The 20,757-nt window shown below is 46.4% G+C and overlaps 1 protein-coding gene across 2 annotated transcripts in view; it reads right to left on the bottom strand.

The window, feature by feature from the left end:
* Positions 1-20,757, bottom strand: part of cab39l (calcium binding protein 39-like) — an 89,877-nt gene that overhangs the window by 35,450 nt on the left and 33,670 nt on the right. For both annotated transcript variants that reach the window (XM_086006440.1, XM_086006441.1), the window contains exon 4: positions 9,319-9,483. In XM_086006440.1, coding sequence (XP_085862566.1) covers positions 9,319-9,483 — 165 coding nt within the window. The remainder of the gene's footprint in view (positions 1-9,318; positions 9,484-20,757) is intronic.

Genomic DNA, 20,757 nt, shown 5'->3' with positions numbered 1-20,757 from the left:
ACCCATCTGGTTTCTTTTAGGGAAGGAAACCTGCCACCTTTACCTGGTCTGGCCTATATGTGTGACTCCAGACCCACAGCAATGTGGCTGACTCTTAACTGCCCTCTGAAATGGCCTAGCAAGCCACTCCGTTGCGAAAAAACGCTCCGAAAAACATTAAGAATAAAACCGGATGAACCACCCGGTATCGACCCTGGCACCGGCTACGGACACGACAAAGGCACATCCAGCCCAGTCAACCCTGCAAAGACCGCCTCACCAACATCTGGTGACTTGCGCCAAAATTGGGAGAGCTGCCCCACAGACTAGTCAAACAACAGCCTGACATAGTCATACGCACAGAATCATAACTTTCAGCCAATGTCCCAAACTCCTCCATCACCAGCCCTGGGTATGTCCTGTCCCGCTGGCAGGACAGACCCACCAGGGATGGCGGCACAGTGAGGAAGGAGTGGCTCTGGAAGTCCTCAACACTGACACCGGACCCCATGACGTCTCATGGCTTCAGGTCAAGTATGGGCAAGGAAACCGCCTGCCGATTACCACCCTCCCTCAGCTGATGAATCAGTACTCCATGTTGAACACCACTTGGAAGAAGCACCGAGAGTATCAAGGGCAAAGAATGTACTCTGGGTGGGGGACTTTAATGTCCATCACCAAGAGTGGCTCGGTAGTACCACTACTGATCGAGCTGGCAGAGTCCTGAAGGACATAGCTGCCGGCAACAGGTGGTGAGAGAAGCAACAAGCTACTTGACCTCGTCCTCACCAATCTACCTGTCGCAGATGCATTTGTCCATGACAGCACTGGTAGCAGTGACCACTGCACAGTCCATATGGAGACGAAGTCCCATCTTCACACCGAGGACACCCTTCATTGTGTTGTGTGGCACTACCACCGTGCTAAATCAAGGACAGGGAAGCAGTCAGTGCCCGCTGGAAGGAGCACTTGAAGATCTTCTTAACCACGACTCTGTCTTCGACACGAGTGTCCTCAACTCCATCCCACAGCATGCTACCCGCCACCATCTCAGCACAACCCCAGCCCGGCATGAGGTTGAAAAGGCCATCCGACAACTGAAGAACAACAAGGCCTCAGGAGCAGATGGAATCCCCGCCGAGGCACTAAAGCATGGCGGAGAAGCACTACTGGCGCGAATTCATGAACTCATCTCTCTTATCTGGAAGGAGGAGAGCATGCCAGGGGTTCTCAGACGCCGTAATTGTGACCTTCTTCAAGAAAGGTGACAAGTCCGATTGCGGTAATTACAGAGGAGTTTCCCTGCTATCTGTCACAGGGAAAGTCATCGCAAGAATCCTCCTCAATCGCCTTCTCCCAGTGGCCGAAGAGCTCCTCCCAGAGCCGCAATGCGGATTCCGCCCACTAAGGGGCACAATGGACATGATCTTCACCGCACGTCAATTACAAGAGAAATGCAGGGAACAGCACCAACCACTGTACATGGCCTTCTTTGATCTCACAAAGGCCTTCAACACGGTCAACCATGAGGGATTATGGAGTATCCTCCTCAAATTTGGCTGCCCTCAAGTTTGTCACTATCCTCCGCCTGCTTCACGACGACATGCAAGCCGTGATCCTGACCAACAGTTCCACCAGAGACCCAATTCACGTACGAACCGGGGTCAAGCAAGGCTGTGTCATCGCACCAACGCTCTTCTCAATCTTCCTTGCTGCAATGCTCCATCTCACCCTCAGTAAGCTCCCCACTGGAGTGGAGCTAATTTACAGAACAAACGGGAAACTGTTCAACCTCCGTCGCCTCCAGTCCCGATCCAAGGTCGTCCCATCCTCTGTCGTCTAATTACAGTATGCAGAAGATGCTTGCGTCTGCGCTCACTCGGAGGTCGAACTCCAAACCATCGTAAACACCTTCACCGAAGCGTACGAGAGCATGGGCCTTACACTAAACATCCGTGAGACAAAGGTCCTCTACCAACCTGCCCCCGCCACACAGTGCTGCCCCCCGATTATCAAAATCCACGACAAGGCCTTGGACAACGTGGACCACTTTCCATACCTCGGGAGCCTACTGTCAACAAGGGCAGACGTCGACGACGAAGTCCAACACCGCCTTCAGTGTGCCAGTGCAGCCTTCGGTCGCCTGAGGAAGAGTGTGTTTGAAGACCAGGACTTCAAACCCTTTAAGCTCATGGTCTACAGGACAGCAGTGATACCTGTATGCCTCAGAGACATGGACCATGTACAGCAGGCACCTCAAAGCACTGGAGAGGTACCACCAACGCTGCCTCCGCAAGATCCTGCAAATCCATTGGAAGGATAGGCGCACCAATGTCAGTGTTCTTGCTCAGGCCAACATCCCCAGCATCGAAGCTCTGACCACGCTCAATCAGCTCCAATGAACGGGTCACATTGTCCGCATGCCCGATACGAGACTCCCAAAACAAGCACTCTACTCGGAGCTCCAGCACGGCAAGAGAGCCCCAGGTGGGCAGAGGAAACGCTTCAAGGACACCTTCAAAGCCTCCTTGAAAAAGTGCAACATCCCCACCGACACCTGGGAATCCCTGGCCCAAGACTGCACAAAGTGGAGGAGAAGCATCCGGGGAGGCGCCGAACACAGAGTCTCTTCACCGGGAGCAAGCGGAAGCCAAGTGCAAGCAGCGCACGTCAACCCAAGCGCCCCACCCACCCGCCCCTTCAACCACCGTCTGCCCCACCTGTGACAGAGACTGTAGGTCCCGCATTGGACTAATCAGCCACCTGCGAGCTCATTTTTAATGTGGAAGCAAGTCATCCTCAGTTCCGAGGGACTGCCTAAGAAGGAGAAACTAAATGGGATAGATTCAGAACAGATCTAGCAGCTCAAAACTGGGCACCCATGAGGCTCTGTGGGCCATCAGCAGCAGCAGAAATATATTCCACCACAATCTAACCTCATGGCCCGGCATATCCCTCACCATCTACCACTACCTTCAAGCCAGGGGACGAACCCTGGTTCAATAAGGAGTGGAGAAAAGCATACCTGGAGCAGCATCAGGCGTAACTAAAAATGAGATGCCAACCTGAAGAAGCTGCAATACAGGACTACATGCAAGCTAAAAAGCAGAGGCAGCATGCGATAGACAGGGCTAAGCGATCCCACAATCAACGGATCAGATCAAAGATCTGCAGTCCTACCACATCCAGTCATGAATGGTGGTGGACCATTAAACAACTAAAGGGAGGAGGAGGCTCCATGAATATCCCCATCCTCAATGATTGTGGAGCCCAGCACGTGAGTGCAAAAGACAAAGCTAAAGCGTTTGCAACCATCTTCAGCCAGAAATGCCAAGTGGATGATCCTATCGGCCTCACCCAGAAGTCCCCACCACCACAGAAGCCAGTGTTCAGCCAATTCGATTCACTCCACGTGATATCAAGAAATGGCTGAGCGCACTGGATACAGCAAAGGCTGTGGGCCCCGACAGCATCCCGGCTGTCGTGCTGAAGACTTGTGCTCCAGAACTAGCCACGCCTCTAGCCAAGCTGTTCCAGTACAGCTACAACACTGGCATCAATCCGACAATGTGGAAAACTGCCCAGGTATGTCCTGTCCACAAAAAGCAGGACAAATCCAATCAGGTCAATTACCATCTCATCAGTCTACTCTCAATCATCAGCAAAGTGATGGAACGGGTCATTGACAGTGCTATCAAGCGGCACTTACTCACCAATAACGTGCTCACCAATGCCCAGTTTGTGTTCCGCTAGGACCACTCGGCTCCAGAACTCATTATAGCCTTGGTCCAAACATAGACAAAAGAGTTGAATTCCAGAGGTGAGGTGAGAGTGACTGCCCTTGACATCAAGGCAGCATTTGACCAAGTGTGCCATCAAGGAGCCCTAGTAAAACTGAAGTCAACGGGAATCGGGGGAAAACTCTCCACTGGCTGGAGTCATACCTAGCACAAAGGAAGATGGTTGTGGTGATTGAAAGTCAATCATCACAGCCCCAGCACATCGCTGCAGGAGTTCCTCGGGGCAGTGTCCTAGGCCCAACCACCTTCAGCTGCTTCATCAATGACCTTCCCTCCATCATAAGGTCAGAAGTGGGGATGTTTGCTGATGACTGCATAGTGTTCAGTGCCATTCACAACTCCTCAGATAATGAAGCAGTCCATACCCGCATGCAGCAAGACCTGGACGACATTCAAGCATGGGCTGATAAGTGGCAGGTAACATTCGCGCCACAGAACTGTCAGGCAATGACTATCTCCAACAAGCGAGCGACTAACCACCGGCCCATGATATTCAACGGCAGATGCAATATAACGTGGATAAATGTGAGGTTATCCACTTTGGTGTCAAAAACAGGAAGGCAGATTATTATCTGAATGGCAATAGATTGGGAGAAGGGGAAGTGCAACGAGACCTGGGTGTCCTTGTGCACCAGTCGCTGAAGGTAAGCATGCAGGTGCAGCAGGCGGTTAAAAAGGCAAATGGTATGTTGGCCTTCATAGCGAGAGGGTTTGAGTACAGGAACAAGGGTGTCTTGCTGCAGTTGTACAGGGCCTTGGTGAGACCACACCTTGAGTATTGTGTGCAGTTTTGGTCGCCTTATCTGAGAAAGGATATTCTTGCCATGGAAGGAGTTCAGCGAAGATTCACCAGGCTGATACCTGGGATGGCAGGAATGACGTATGAGGAGAGATTGGGTCGACTGGGCTTGTACTCGCTGGAGTTTAGAAGAATGAGAGGGGATCTCATTGAAACTTATAAAATTCTGGCAAGACTGGACAGACTAGATGCAGGGAGGATGTTCCCGATGGTCAGGGAATCCAGAACTAGGGGTCACAATCTAAGGATAAGGGGTGGGCCTTTTAGGACAGAAATGAGGAGGAATTTCTTCACCCAGAGAGTGGTGAACCTGTGGAATTCTCTACCACAGAAGGCAGTAGAGGCCAATTCATTAAATATATTCAAGAAGGAGTTAGATATATTTCTGAAGGCTAAAGGGATCAAGGGGTATGGGGAGAAAGCAGGGACCGGGTACTAAACTTGGATGATCAGCCATGATCGCATTGAATGGCAGAGCAGGCTCGGGGGGCCGAATGGCCTACTCCTGCTCCTATCTTCTATGTTTCTATTACCATCACTGAATTCCCCCATCAATATTCTGGGGTCACCATTGACCAGAAACTTAACTGGACCAGCCAGATAAATACTGTGGCAACAAGAGCAGGTGAGAAGGTGGGTATTCTGCGGCGAGTGTCTCACCTCTCAACTCCCCAAAGCATTTCTACCATCTACAAGGCACAAGTCAGGAGTGTGATGGATACTCTCCACTTGCCTGGATGAGTACAGCTCCAACAACACCCAAGAAGCTCGACACCATCCAAGACAAAGCAGTCCACTTGATTGGCGCCCCATCCACCAGCTTAAACATTCACTCGATCCACCACCGGTGTATCGTGGCTGCAGTGTGCACCATCTACAAGATGCACTGCAGCAACTCACCAAGGCTTCTTCGACAGCACCTCACAAACCTGCGATCTCTACCACCTAGAAAGACAAGGGCAGCAGGCACATGGGAACACCACCACCTCCAAGTTCCCCTCCAAGTCACACAACATCCTGACTTGGAAGTATATCGCCGATCCTTCGTCGTCACTGGGTCAAAATCCTGGAACTCCCTCCCTAACAGTACTGTGGGAGTACCTTCACCTCACGGACTGCAGCGGTTCAAGGCGGCGGCTCACCACCACCTTCTCAAGGGCAACTAGGGACGCTCACATCCCATGAACAAATTTAAAAAATGAGCGCGCGCATGTAATAGAGCATTGCATTCTGGATCCCTTTAGCATAACTGCCTTTTACTTTTTCTGTCGCCAGGCTCTCCCTCTTATAGACCGCTAATTTCACCTGTTCACGTTTGCTAAATCAGGTCCATCACAGCCAGTATAAATGCAGTGAATGGCTTCCGCATTACTCTCCAGTACTTATCTGTCTGCGTCACACTCCAACTCTCTGCTAGAATGGTTAACATGAGACAGAGTCAAACAATCAACACTACTCCCATCGATGTCCCGGGTTTGAATTCAGAGTGGCCCCGAAATACAAGTGGTGTTTGGCCTCAATGGGAGTTCAGTGATATCCTGCATTAGTTCTACAGACAAAAAAAATGTATCTCTACATTTTCCATTCCCACTGATTCTAATCCCACTGAGATGGTCTCAGCAGAAATATATGCAAATGAGGACAGAGAACCACATTCCTTCTCTTCTTCCCTGCCCAAGAGTAATAGCATCCCGAGACGGTGGGGACTCCGGTCGAGTGTCCAATTGAAACTGCAGGTAGAAAATTTGGCCCATCGCTTATGCCTTCAAATCCTATTTTGGGAAGAGCAGCAAATATAATGACTGCAGTGCAGCAGAGTATTCCCAGTCTTGAGCCAGTCTGGGAAGATAGGAAATTGTTAAATTTTCACCCCTTAAGCATTGTAATAAGAACCACAATCTCCAGGTTCAGAATAGGTGCAATAATAGGATGTAAATTCACTCCCTTTGTACAAATCGCTAAAATAAATCATACCAAGTTTGTATGTAATAAAATAATAAAAGGAATAAATCACTGAGTGGGTTAGAATAAGGCCGTTATACTTCTAGAGACACAAGCTCAAATGTGCTGCAGAATGATGTAATGAAAACTGCTTCTGTGCCAGGGGACCCAAGTTAAAATGAAAATCACATCCCCCAGAAATTGGGTTATTATTCTATAGCACAAAACTGCCCACACCAATCATTCATATTAACTTACTGTCCCCCCAGACCACAAGGATAGTTAGCATGAGAGCTGGAAATGCCACATTAATCACAGTTGGGGATTGTACTCAGGTGCAGGCTTACAAAGCAGAGGCAGAGCTTCACGTGCTGTGCCACACAACATGGGAGTGCTCAATATTGACAAATGGAAAAGTTCTCTATTCCTCAGCAGACATCTGGATTAAAAATCTGAATTACTGTGCTTTAAAAAGCAACTTTTTGAAGCTTTATGTTAAAAGAACTCCTCCCTTCACCTGGGTAATCCACCACTTTAAGGTCCCAGACCTTGTACAGTTTGCACCAAAGCCCCCAGACCTAGCCTTAGCTTGTTAATATGCCCAGGACCTCCATTCACAATCTAGAAGTAAACTTGAGTTTACTACGATCTCGGGCTTTATCTTCAAAGGTCACAAGATATGCTTGGGTTACTTGGGCAACCATCATAGCACTATTTAAACAAAAAACCATTAAATACAACAAACATAAACAAGCTGGGATGGTTTGACAGTACAAGCCCAAAAACAAGGTGGTGCCTCATACATAATTAAAACATCCCTTACTGTCCATCATGTTTTTCTTTTATCTTTCCATTGTGAGGGCGCAAGTCTGTGGCAGGTCCAGATAACCAAACTGTCCAGTCAAGGAGGCAGTCAGTACAATGAACAATGTGCAAATGATAACACAGATACTCAAGGTGCAAATTTCCAGAAGTAATCTGCTGTTTAGGGCTATCAACTTCAGAAAATACAAAGAAGGAACAAAGTAACTGGTGTGTGTTATATAATAATAAAATATGAAACAAACTTTTGCAGGAGCAGCAACATTCTTTCGCTTCAAAGAATCCTTATTTTATCTTAATTGTAGCAAACTACATCTAGAGTCATATGAACAAGTTACACTCATCAGACTGAATAGGTGAAAAAGCTCACTAGTGTTAAAAATAGGCCCTGTAAATTAAACGAGACTGCCTATATATAGGGGCCCACGTTCTAAGCATTTTCCCTTCCATCTCAAAAATCCAATGCCCAAAATAATGAAAACTGTAGATTAATTCGGTCTTAAATATTAGACAGAAAAACAGACTGGCCTTTCACAGAATCATAGAAAGTTACGGCACAGGAGGCGGCCATTCAGCCCACCGCGTCTGTGCCGGCTGAAAAAAGCTATCCAGCCTAAATCCACTTTCCAGCTCCTGGTCCGTAGCCCTGTAGGTTACGGCACTTCAAGTGCACATCCAAATACTTTTTAAATGCGATGAAGGTTTCGGCCTCTACCACACTTTCAGGCAATGTGTTCCAGATCCCCACCACCCTTTGGGTGAAAATAAGTTCTCCTCATCCCCCCCCTAATCCTTCTATCAATTACATTAAATCTACGTCCCCTGATTTTTGACCTTAAGGGAAATAGGTCCTTCGTATCCACTCTATCTAGGCCCCTCATAATTTTATACACCTCAATTAAATCTCCCTTCAGCCTCCTCTGTTCCAAAGAAAACAACCCCAGCCTATCCAATCTTTCCTCATAGCTAAAATTCTCCAGTCCTGGCAACATCCTCATAAATCTTCTCTGTACCCTCTCTAGTGTAATCACATCTTTCCTATAATGTGGTGACCAGAATTGTACGCAGTACTCTAGCTGTGGCCTAACTAATGTTTTATACAGTTCTAGCATAACCTCCCTGCCCTTATATTCTATGCCTCAGCTAATAAAGGAAAGTATCCCGTATGCCTCCTTAACCACCCTATCTACCTGTCCTGCTACCTTCAGAGATGTGTACATGCACTCAAACGTCCCTCTGTTCCTCTACACTTCTCAGTATCCTACCATTTATTGTGTATTCCCTTGCCTCGTTAGCCCTCCCCAAATGAATTACCTCACACTTCTCCAGATTGAATTCCATTTGCCACTTTTCTGCCCACCTGACCAGTCCATTGATATCTTCCTGCAGGCTACAGCTTTCTTCCTCACGATCACCCACATGGCCAATTTTTGTATCATCTGCAAACTTCTTAATCATGTCCCCTACATTGAAGTCTGAATCATTGATGTATACACCACAAAAAGCAAGGGACCTAGTACTGAGCCCTACGAAACCCCACTGGAAACAGCCTTCCAATCACAAAAACACCCGATCATTACCCTTTGCTTACTGCCACTGAGCCAATTTTGGATCCAACTTGTCACTTTCCCTTGGATCCTATGAGCTTTTACTTTTCTGACCAGTCTGCCATGTGGGACCTTGTCTAAAGCCTTGCTAAAATCCATGTAGACTACATCAAATGCACTACCCTCAATGAATTTTTTTTTTTTTTTTTTTTTTGGAACAGGTAACGAAGAGGGTCAATCAAGTTAGTCAGACACCATCTTCCCCCAACAAATTCATGCAGACTTTCCTTGCTTAAACTTGGAAATGTCCAATAAATCTGTCCGTTTAATGGATACATAGAGCAAATGGGGCATTTAGCTACCTAAAACATTTCTCTCATTACAGCATAGCTATCATAGGGACTAAATACACTTCTCCAGGATTACTTACCTCAAAGTCTATCAGTTGCAAGTGTGCAATTAATGATATCAGCAGTCCACTATTATATAGCTCCTGCGCCAACTGTGCAACTGTTTCAGTCTGGGGCTCCTTATCATTGGTACCACATAGTATCTCTTTCATGGTTAGCAGGCATTTTGACACTTCCTCGGAGGCCTAAGGTCAAAGTAAGAAGAAAGATAAAGATAAATTAAACTGATGTCCAAGGTACAGTGAGGGGAGAAGAGTAAAACTAGCAAAATCTGGATGGAGATCAATTGGGTCAAAAGGCAAAAATCAGTAAAACATCAAAATAGGAAATTGGTGGAGAACTCTCTGGTGATGCATCTATCACAACATGTGCAGTTGTAAGATTAATTTCAGAAATTAAACCAAGAAAAATATGGAGATAAACACAATATAAAATTTACTGCAATAAGCATAATTTCCAAATATTTAATACCATTAGCAACACCATACTGTCAAACTTACTCAAGTATTAAAACAAAAGTATTTACAATATAGTACTTTGAGAGATATCCTCATCAATTGAGCTGGAAAAATGATCTGCTCCCAAGCCTTTGACAATGTCACACTCGATGCTTTAGAAGTGCTGTGGAATGATTCCACTTCCAGTGGGAGAAAGCACCTCATCAGTGCTCAAAGCCTTTGCCAGGTGCCACAAAAAAGCTGATCTACTTGTAGAGTCTTGTCGTTATGTAAATGACATGCATCCACCCCATCCCATAGGAGTATCGGCCAGCTTAAACGGCTGTGAGGAAATCATGCACATATCATGCAAAGAAAAACATTGTGATGCTGCAATTAGGTGGTGTCATGAGGTCCACTCGTACTGAACTAGTGCCAGGTTGTCTTGTCCTGAAATTAAATGAAAATTAGCTAACACTTGACATTAGCACCACCCTCCAACAAAAAACTAAACCCTCTAATCCTCCATATACTGTAGAAACATACCAAAGTTGTACATATTTGGGAGGGAGTGGTGGGTAAATTGTCTTGCAGGAACAACTTGCAGGAGCAGAAAACAAACAGCTCGCAGGACCAAATCTGCCGAAGGGGTGGTCTTATGCAGCAAATAAATCTAGATAGTACTGCAATGCTTAATAAACACGAGGATCATTTCTTCTAACAGTCTTGACTATGTTTTCAATATCATGACACTGAGTGATTCCTTCTCCTCAGACAAAGTCCCGCCCCCCTTTCAAAACTGCTGCTCCTCAAAAAACCCAGCCTTGCAAACTCCCGCCCCACCTCCAAACTCCCTTTCCTTTCCAAAGTTCTTCAACATTTTGTCGCTTCACAAATCCGTACCCATTTCATTCACAGCTCCACATAGGAATCTCTCCAATCAGATTTCCACGCTGCCATAGCACTGAAATGGTTCTAACTAAAGACACAAACCACGTTCTCAATGACTGTGACCATGCTGCATTATCCCTCCTCAACTGATCTGTAGCTTTTGACATGATTAACCACATCATCGTCCTCGAATACCTTTCTTCAGCTTGGTGGAACTGCCCACACTTGGTTCCACTCGTACCAAATCGAATCATAACCAGACCATCTCCAGCAATGGCTTCCCCTCTTGTCCCTCGAGTCCTTCACAGATCCACCCTTGGCACCCCCTCCTCTTACTCATCTACATGTGGCCTCCTGCAACATCTACAGCCATGGAGTCATCTTCCACATAGCCTCCCAGCTCTACCGCTCCACCACTGCTCCAAATGCCTCCACTGCTTCTACGCCGTCGGATTGCTCCTCTAACACCCCAGCCTTGGATGAGGTGCAACTTCTTTCAGCTAAACATCGAGAAGACTGAAGCCATGTTTTGGCTTTGGCCACTGCCACAAATCCTGTACCTTTGCCACCAACCTCATTCCCCACCCCAACCGCTGTCTCAGCCACATGTTCATAACTTAGGCATCCTATTCAACTCTTAAGTTGAGCTCATTATTCCATGTGCTCCCCACCTCAAAGACTGTCTACTTCTACCTCCGTAACATCACCCATCTGCTGTCCAAACCCTCATCCATGCCAGTGTCACCTCCAGACTTGACTGTTCCATTGCTCTCCTGGTCGACCTCCCAACCGCTGTAAATGTCAGCTCATTCTAAAATCTGCTGCCCGTACCCTACCCTGCTCCAAGTCCCAGTCACCTATCACTCATCCATGCCAACTTACATTGGCTCAGTCCCCCTTAAGTTTAAAATTCTCACCCTCATATTTAAATCTCTTCATAGCCTCGCCCCTTCTAATCTTTATAACCTTGTTCAGCCCTACAAGGCCCCTCCCTGAACTCTCCATTCCTCAGACTCTGATCTCGTGTGCATCCTCCTCCCTCTACCACACCATTGGGGGGTGGGGGGACAAGGGGGGTCATGCCTTCAGTCATTTAAGCCCAATGTTCTGGAAATCTCTCCAGAAGCCCCTCTGTCTCCCTTACAAACCTTTATATAACCCACCTTTTTGACGAAGTTTCCTCCTAATATCTCCTCTGGCTTGGCATTTTTTTTTCTCATTTTGGCAGGGTGAAATACCTTGGGATGATTTTCTACATTAGACACTGTATAAATGAAAGCTGCTGTTGGCGACGTCTGTGAAACAACTACAGAACAGGTTGAATGACATTAGCCTGCTCCTTGGTTTCTTCCCCGCAAAATGGTGGCAGCGTAGGTTGCACTAAGCCAGCCATTTGCAATCTGCTGCTGTATTCAGCTTGCTATTGGTCCTTGTACCACTGGGAATCAATAAATGTGGAGGCTGCCTAAACTGTTGCGTGCAAGATACAAAAAAATTCTGGGGTCTGCAGAAACAATGCTCCACTTCTAACTTATGAAACAGATATAATGACGAGACAATATCTTGACCCAAATGAACAAAGTGATGTTAGAGTAGTGAACTGCTAGACCGCTGAACCCAAGCTGAAATTAAACACCTACAGTGAAGCTTTCTATATAAAAAATTTAACTCATATGAACATGGTGGGTATTAGAATTTGCAAAGAATTAAACTGAAATTCCAGCTGAAAATCAATGAACACAAGTGAGAATAATTTCCAAATAGTATATGTTAAAGCAACAAGTGGTCCAAACAGAAGTGAGTATTGAAAAACGGAAGTAGCCAAAATCTGGACATGAACAGAACTAAGTTTTAACCTAATGTTCAACAGATGCTGGAAATACTCCAGAATATAAGGAGTCATGTTTTGGGATCTTGGATTTTTTTTTCCTTCATAAAAGGATTTGGGAATGAGTTATGTTTCAGTGTTTTACAACAAAGCATATTTGAACAGATTTTTAAAAAGCCACAGGTTGCAGGCATTGAAGATGTGTATTAAAGCTAGACAAGCCAGTTTCTGGAATGACACCCATCAATTAATTTCAAACTGAGAGTGAGACTCAATTACTTCATTGCAGGCTCATTAAGCTGCAATGGCTTGGTTGATATATGTACGGTCGTTCTTTTTTTTGTAAATTTGCTTATGGGATGTGGGTGTCGCTGGCAAGGCCAGCATTTATTGCCCATCCCTAGATGCCCTTGAGAAGTGATGGTGAGCTGCCTTCTTGAACCGCTGCAGTCCACGGTGAAGGGACTGCCACAGTGCTGTTAGGGAGGGAATTCCAGGATTTTGACCCAGTAACGATGAAGAAACGGTGATATATTTGCAAGTCAGGATGGTGTGCGACTTGGAGGGGAACTTGGAGGTGGTGGTGTTCCCATGCTCCGGCTGCCCTTGTACTTCTAGGTGGAAGAGGTCACTGGTTTGGGAGATGCTGCCGAAGAAGCCTTGGCGAGTTGCTGCAGTGCATCTTGTAGATGGTACACACTGCAGCCACGGAACGCCGGTGGTGGAGGGAGTGAATGTTTAAGGTGGTGGATAGGGTGCCAATCAAACGGACTGCTTTGTCCAGGATGGTGTTGAGCTTCGAGTGTTGTTGGAGCTGCACTCATCAGGCAAGTGGAGAGTATTCATCACACTCCTTACTTGTACCTTGCAGATGGTGGAAAGGCTTTGGGGAAGTCAGGAAGTGAGACACTCACCGCAGAATACCTAGCCTCTGACCTGCTCTTGTTGCCACAGTATTTATGTGGCTGGTCCAGTTAAGTTTCTGGTCAATGGTGATGCCCAAGATGTTGATGGTGGTGGATTAGGCGATGATAATGCTGTTGAATGTCAAGGGAGGTGGTTAGACTCACTTGTTGGAGATAGTCATTGCCTGGCACTTCTGTGGCGCAAATGTTACCTGCCACTTATCAGCCTACGCCTGAATGTCATCCAGGTCTTGTTGCGTGCAGGCACAGACTGCTTCATTATCCAAGGAGTTGTGAATGGCGCTGAACACTGTGCAATCATCAGCAAACATCCCCATTTCTGACCTTATGTTGGAGGGAAGGTCATTGATAAAGCAGCTGAAGGTGGTTGGGCCTAGGACACTGCCGAGGAACTCCTGCAGCGATGTCCTGGGGCTGTGATGATTGACCTGCAACCACCACAACCATCTTCCTTTGTGCTAGGTATGACTCCAGCCAGTGGAGAGTTTCCCCCCTCCCCCCAATTCCCATTGACTGCAGTTTTACTAGGGCTCCTTGATGCCACATTCGGTCAAATGCTGCCTTAATGTCAAGGGCAGTCACTCTCACCTCACCTCTGGAATTCAGCTCCTTTGTCCACGTTTTGACCAAAGCTGTAATGAGGTCGGGAGCCGAGTGGTCTTGGTGGAACCCAAACTGGGCATCAGTGAGCAGGTTATTGGTGAGTACGTGCCGCTTGATAGCACTGTTGATGGCACCTTCCATTGAGAGTGGACTGTTTAGGCGGTAATTGGCCGGATTGGGTTTGTCCTGCTTTTTGTGGACAGGACATACCTAGGCAGTTTTCCACATTATCGGATAGAAGCCAGTGTTGTAGCTCTACTAGAACAGCTTGGCTAATTCTGGAGCACAAGTCTTCAGCACGATAGCCTGGATGTTGTCAGGGCCCATAGCCTTTGCTGTATCCAGTGCACTCAGCCGTTTCTTGATATCACGTGGAGTGAATCGAATTGGATGAACACTGGCTTCTGTGATGGTGGGGAGCTCGGGAGTCGACCGATATGTATCATCCACTCGGCACTTCTGGCTGAAGATGGTTGCAAACGCTTCTGCCTCGTCTTTTGCACTCATGCTGGGCGCCACCATCATTGAGGATGGGGATATTCATGGAGCCTTCTCTTCCCGTTAGTTGTTTAATGGTCCACCACCATTAACGACTGGATGTGGCAAGACTGCAGAGCTTTGATCTGATCCGTTGATTACAGGATCGCTTAGCCCCGTCTATAGCATGCTGCTTCCGCTTTTTAGCATGCATGTAGTCCTGTGTTGCAGCTTCCCCAGGTTGGCACCTCATTTTTAGGTACGCCTGGTGCTGCGCCTGGCATGCTCTTCTACACTCCTTATTGAACCAGGGTTGGTCCCCCGGCTTGGTGGTAATGGTCGAGTGAGGGATATGCCAGGCCATGAGGTTACAGATTGTGGTGGAATACAATTCTGCTGCTGCGGATGGCCCACAGCGCCTCATGGATGCCCAGTTTTGAGCTGCTAGATCTGTTCTGAATCTATTCCATTTAGCACGATGGTAGTGCCACACAGGGCGTTCTCAGTGTGAAGATGGGACTTCGTCTCCACAATGACTGCAGTGGTCACTGCTACCAATGCTGCCATGGACAGATGCATCTGCGACAGGTAGATTGGTGAGGATGAGGTCAAGTAGGTTTCACCCTCATGTTGGTTCTCTCTCCACCTGTCGCAGGCCCAGACTGGCAGTTATGCCCTTCAGGACTCAGCCAGCTCAGTCAGTACTGGTGCTACCGAGCCACTCTTGATGATAGACACTGAAGTCCCTGATCCAGAGTACGTGCTGTGCCCTTGCTACTCTCAGTGCTTCTTCCAAGTGGTGTTCAACATGGACAAGTACTGATTCATCAGCTGAGGGAGAGCAGTAGGTGGTAATCAGCAGGAGGTTTCCTTGCCCATGCTTGACCTGAAGCCATGAGACATCATGGGGTCGGGAGTCAATGTTGAGGACTCCCAGGGCCACTCCTTCCCGACTGTATACCACTGTGCCACCACCCCTGGTGGGTCTATCCTGCCGGTGGGACAGAACATACCCAGGGATGATGGAGGAGTTGGGGACATTGGCTGAAAGGTATGATTCTGTGAGTATGACTATGTTAGCTTGACTAGTCTGTGGGGCAGCTCTCCCAATTTTAGCACAAGTCACCAGATGTTGGTGAGGAGGTCTTTGCAGGGTTGACTGGGCTGGGTGTGCCGTTGCAGTGCCCATAGCCTGTGCAGAGGTGGATGCCGGGTGGTCCGTTCGGTTTCATTCTTATTATGTTTTGTAGCGGTTAGTGAACGAGATGGGTTTTTACCACAATCCGATAGTTTCATGGTTACCAATACTGATACTTGCTTTTTAATTCCAGATTTATTTAACAGAATTTAAATTCCCCAGCTGCCGTGGTGCGATTTGAACTCATGTCTCTGGATCATTAATCCAGGCCTGTGGATTACTAGCCCAGTGACATTACCACTACGCTACCATTCCCGTTGCTGCGTGCTAGTGTACCAAATTAATTGAACCAATGGCAGCTTCGAGCACAACCGGCCACCGCATCCTTGCTTAGGAAAAGTGCGAGAAAGTCAAGTGAAGAGAAGCTCAAGCTCAGCTGTGACAACCATATGGTCAAATAGCCTACCAACACTCGTGGTCTCAGCTCACAGATGAACAATGGTCACTTTGATGAGGTACCATGGAGGGCTGCCAGTGCCCATGAAACCACTCCCAAGCAGGGATCAGTGCTTTCAGGAGAGGAGCGGGATAAAACAGTTACAGGAAACTTTCGATTTACCGGCACCTAAATAACCAGAAATCTCGGTTAACCGGCAAAATTCAGGCGTAGGTTCAGGTAAGCTTTACTTCATATTGTACTTGCCTTCCTCGATCTGTTGCTGTGCAAGGGTGTGGCTGCAGCTGTTGCTAAGCTACAGAGACGCTTGGAACTTGTGGCCATTGTTCTGAACCTGTTGCTAAACAACAGGGTTTGTTGCTTTATACGGAGCTCTCATCTCTCCGTATCTTTTACTATAGCTTTCGGTTATCCGGAATTTTTGATGAACCGGCACCACGTTGGTCCCGTCGGTGCCAGATTAAAAAAAAGTTTCCTGTACATCAAAAATACTCTCAGTGTACTTTTAGTTAGATTCACCACTTTCATGGTATTCAGCATCACAGGAGGAAACTATGTAGCTCTGTGGATTACATTTTAAATGAGGGTGGAGTGCAGAGTTTTATTTCTTTGACTTGAGCATGTTCAAAGTTTAAAACGTCCAGGTTGCCGCCCACATTTGTCATTCTCACCTCCCCAAAGTTACTGAACATCATCGTCATCATTTGGGATTAATTAGCAGTCATCTTCCCCTGGCACAGAACATTTATTCTGCACCAATGTTCTATCAGGCAGATGCAAGTGAGTATGTGATACTGCACACACATGCTATTTTAAACAAGAGCATGCAAAGAACACTAAAGAGGCAAGACACACCCTAAACAGAAGACATTTTTGGTTAAAGATATAAAGCTGACCAACCCCTTTTCAGTTCTGCTTTGCTCCAACATTAGAACTGAAAAGTAGAAAAAAATTCCCCCTGCAATTAAAACAATTATAAAATAATAAACTATCGGTGTTGCTTGTATCGCAGATAACAAGATCTAATTATGTTTCTACCAGCCCCAGTTCCTTTGTTAGTCAGGTGTCTGACAGCCAGAAATACATCACCAAACTGCTGGGAAACCCACACAGGTAGACAGTGTAAAAAAAAAATACAATTTTTCTGCGTATAAACACACAGGGCCTCTTACTTCCTTTCTACAACATCTGTAATATCTCAAACGCTCTCTCCTTACAGAGACTACCCCGCCCACATAAGCTTTCCACGCCCAAACCACTAACTTGGCTTAATGCCATACCACCCTCCCAAGCCCTCTGGCAATTTTCTGGTCAAATCTCTTTCCTGTTCTCCTCCTCTAGCCTGCACACAAAATGACTCTTATCTGCAGACTTCAGCCTACAAATTCCTACTCCCCCCCCCCCCCCCAATCACTTCCCCTCTGATTTCACCACCCTGACTCACTCCCCCAGATTAACCCACCATTGCATGATAGGTCAATTACTGACAAAGCCATTTCCAATCACTTTCCTATCTCCTTCGCCACCTACAATTCCCTGCCTGTCTCCAATCTGTATTCTCACCATTTGTTATGGGGGGGAAAAAAACTACGCACACCCAACCCTCTCACTAGCACCACCTCGAGCGTCCAACTCCCCATCATCTGCCCCACCACAGCATTACCGATTCCATTGCTCCGCTAAACAGCTGCCTTGCTTCAAGCTTTCAATGCCCTTGTGTCCACCAAATCCCCCTCAGCCCCTCATCCCTGGCATTAATCGCTGTGACATCAAGTCACAGCCTAGGCTTATGTGCACATGTTTCGCAATCCACTGGCAAAATACTGCGGATGCCGAAAATCTGAAATACAAGCAGAAAATGCTGGAAATGCTCAACTGGTCAGGCAGCATCTGTGGAGAAAGACTCCTCTCTCTCTCCACAGATGATACTGAATTTCTCCCCCATAGATAGGCTAAGTGAGTGGGCAAAAATCTGGAAAATGCGAGGTTATCCACTTTGGTAGGGGAAATTTAAAAAAACAATTTAGTATTTAAATGGAGAGAGATTACAAAATGCTGAGGTACAGAGGGATCTGAGGGTCCTTGTACATGAATCACAAAGTTAGCATGCAGGCACAGCAAGTAATTAGGAAGGCAAATGGAATGTTGGCCTTTATTGCAAAGGGAATGTAATATAAAAGTAGGGAAGTCCTGTTGCAACTGTACAGGGTGTTGCTGAGACCACACCTGGAGTACTGCGTACAGTTTTGGTCTCCTTATTTAAGGGAGGATATACTTGCATTGGAGGCAGTTCAGAGAAGATTCAGGAAGTTGATTCTGGAGATGAAGGGGTTATCTTATGAAGAAAGGTCGAGCAGGTTGGGCCTATACTCATTGGAGTTTAGAAGAATGAGAGGGGATCTTATTGAAACATATAAGATTCTGAAGGGGCTTGACAGGGTAGATGCAGAGAGTATGTTTCCCCTCATGGGGGAATCTAGAACTAGGGGACATAATTTCAGAATAAGGGGGCACCCATTTGAAACAGAAATGAGGAGGAATTTCTTCTCTCAGAAGGTTGTGAATCTTTGGAATTCTCTTCCCCAGAGAGCTGTGGTGGCTGGGTCATTGAATATATTGAAGATGGAGATAGACAGATTTTTGAATGGTAAGGTAGTGACGGGTTATGGGGAGCGCGCAGGGAAGTGGAGTTGAGACCAAGATCAGATCAGCCATGATCTTATTGAATGGCGGAGCAGGCTCGAGGGGCCAAATGACCTACTCCTGCTCCTACGTCTTATGTTCTTATGCTGCCTGCCCTGCTAAGTAGTTCCAGCATTTTCTGTTTACATTTTGTAATCCACTACCTGGCAGATCTGATTCACCACCAAGTAATATCAGCTCTCCCGAACATCCCCGCACCCCCCTCCGCTGCCAGGTCACGATAAGACTTCAGAATCAGACAAAAACTACCCTAAAGGAAGGATATTAGCTCTGATGATGTGGAATCTGTATGGGCAGAGCTGAGAAATACCATGGGGCAGAAAACATTAGGGGTCTGTATACAACTCCCACTAACAGTAATGCTGGGGTTGGGGATGGCACTAAACAGGAAATTAGAGACGCGTGCAATAAGGGCACAGCAATAATCATGGGTGACTTTAATCTACATATAGATTAGGCTAACCAAATTAGTAACAATACTGTGGAAGAAGAATTCCTAGAGTGTATACGGGATGGTTTCCTGGACCAATATGTCGAGGAACCAACTAAAGATCAGGCCATCTTAGACTGGGTATTATGTAATGAGAAAGGATTAATTAGCAATCTTGTTGTGCGAGGCCCCTTGGGGAGGAGCGATCATAATATGATGGAATTCTTCATTAAGATGGAGAGTGAAGTAGTTGACTCAGAGACTAGGGTCCTGAATTTAAATAAAGGAAACTACGATGGTATGAGGCTAGGATGGATTGGGGAACGTTACTTAAAAGGTTGACAGTGGATAGGCAATGGCAAACATTTAAAGATCGCATGGATGAACTACAGAATTTGTTCATCCCTGTTTGGCATAAAAATAAAACAAAAACGGTGACTCAACCGTGGCTAGCAAGAGAAATTAGGGACAGCATAAAATCCAAAGAGAGGACATATAATTTGGCCAGAAAAAGCAGCAAACCTGAGGATTGGGAGCAGTTTAGGATTCAGCAAAGGAATTAATTAAGGGGGGATAAATAGAGTATGAGAGTAAGCTTGCAGGGAACATAAAAACTGACTGTAAAAGCTTTTATAGATATGTGAAGAGAAAAAGATTGGTGAAGTCAAGCATAGGTCCCTTGCAGTCAGAATCAGGGAAATTTATAATGGGGAACAAAGAAATGGCAGACCAATTAAATACATACTTTGGTTCTGTCTTCACAAAGGAGGACACAAATAACCTCCCAGAGATGTCAGGGAACATAGGGTCTAATGAGAGGGAGGAACTGATAGAAATCAGTATTTGTAGAGAAATGGTGTTAGGGAAATTGACGGGATTGAAAGCCGATAAATCCCCAGGGCCTGATAATCTACATCCTAGGGTACTTAAGGAAGTGGCCCTAGAAATAGTAGATGCATTGCTGGTCATCTTCCAACATTCTATAGACTCTGGAACAGTTCCCATGGATTGGAGGATAGCTAATGTAACCCCACTATTTAAAAAAGGAGGTAGAGAGAAAATGGGAAATTATAGACTGACCGGTAAGTCTGACATCGGTAGTGGGGAAAATGCTAGAGTCCATTATAAAAGATGTAATAGCAGAGCACTCGGAAAACAGTGACAGGATCGGACAAAGTCAACATGGATTTACAAAAGGTAAATCATGCTTGACTAATCTACTGGAATATTTTGAGGATGTAACTGGTAGAATAGATAAGGGAGAACCAGTGGATGTGGTGTATTTGGACTTTCGATAAGGTCCCGCATAAGACATTAGCGTGCAAAGTTAAGCACATGGGATTGGGGGTGAGGTACTGTCTTGGATAGAGAACTGGTTGGCAGACAGGAAGCAAAGAGTTGGAATAAACGGGTCTTTTTCCGAGTGGCAGACAGTGACTAGTGGGGTACCGCAGGGATCAGTCCTTGGACCCCAGCTATTCACAATATATATTAATGATCTCGACAAGGGAACTAGATGTAATATCTCCAAGTTTGCAGACGACACAAAGCTGGGTGGGCGTGTGTGCT

The sequence above is a fragment of the Somniosus microcephalus genome, chromosome 14 (assembly GCF_052327205.1).
Source record: "Somniosus microcephalus isolate GS21.2 chromosome 14, FLI_Smic_1.0, whole genome shotgun sequence".
In the NCBI taxonomy this organism is placed as follows: Eukaryota; Metazoa; Chordata; class Chondrichthyes; order Squaliformes; family Somniosidae; genus Somniosus; species Somniosus microcephalus.
Note: the sequence above shows the minus strand (reverse complement) of the source record. Positions and strands in the feature narration are given on the sequence as shown.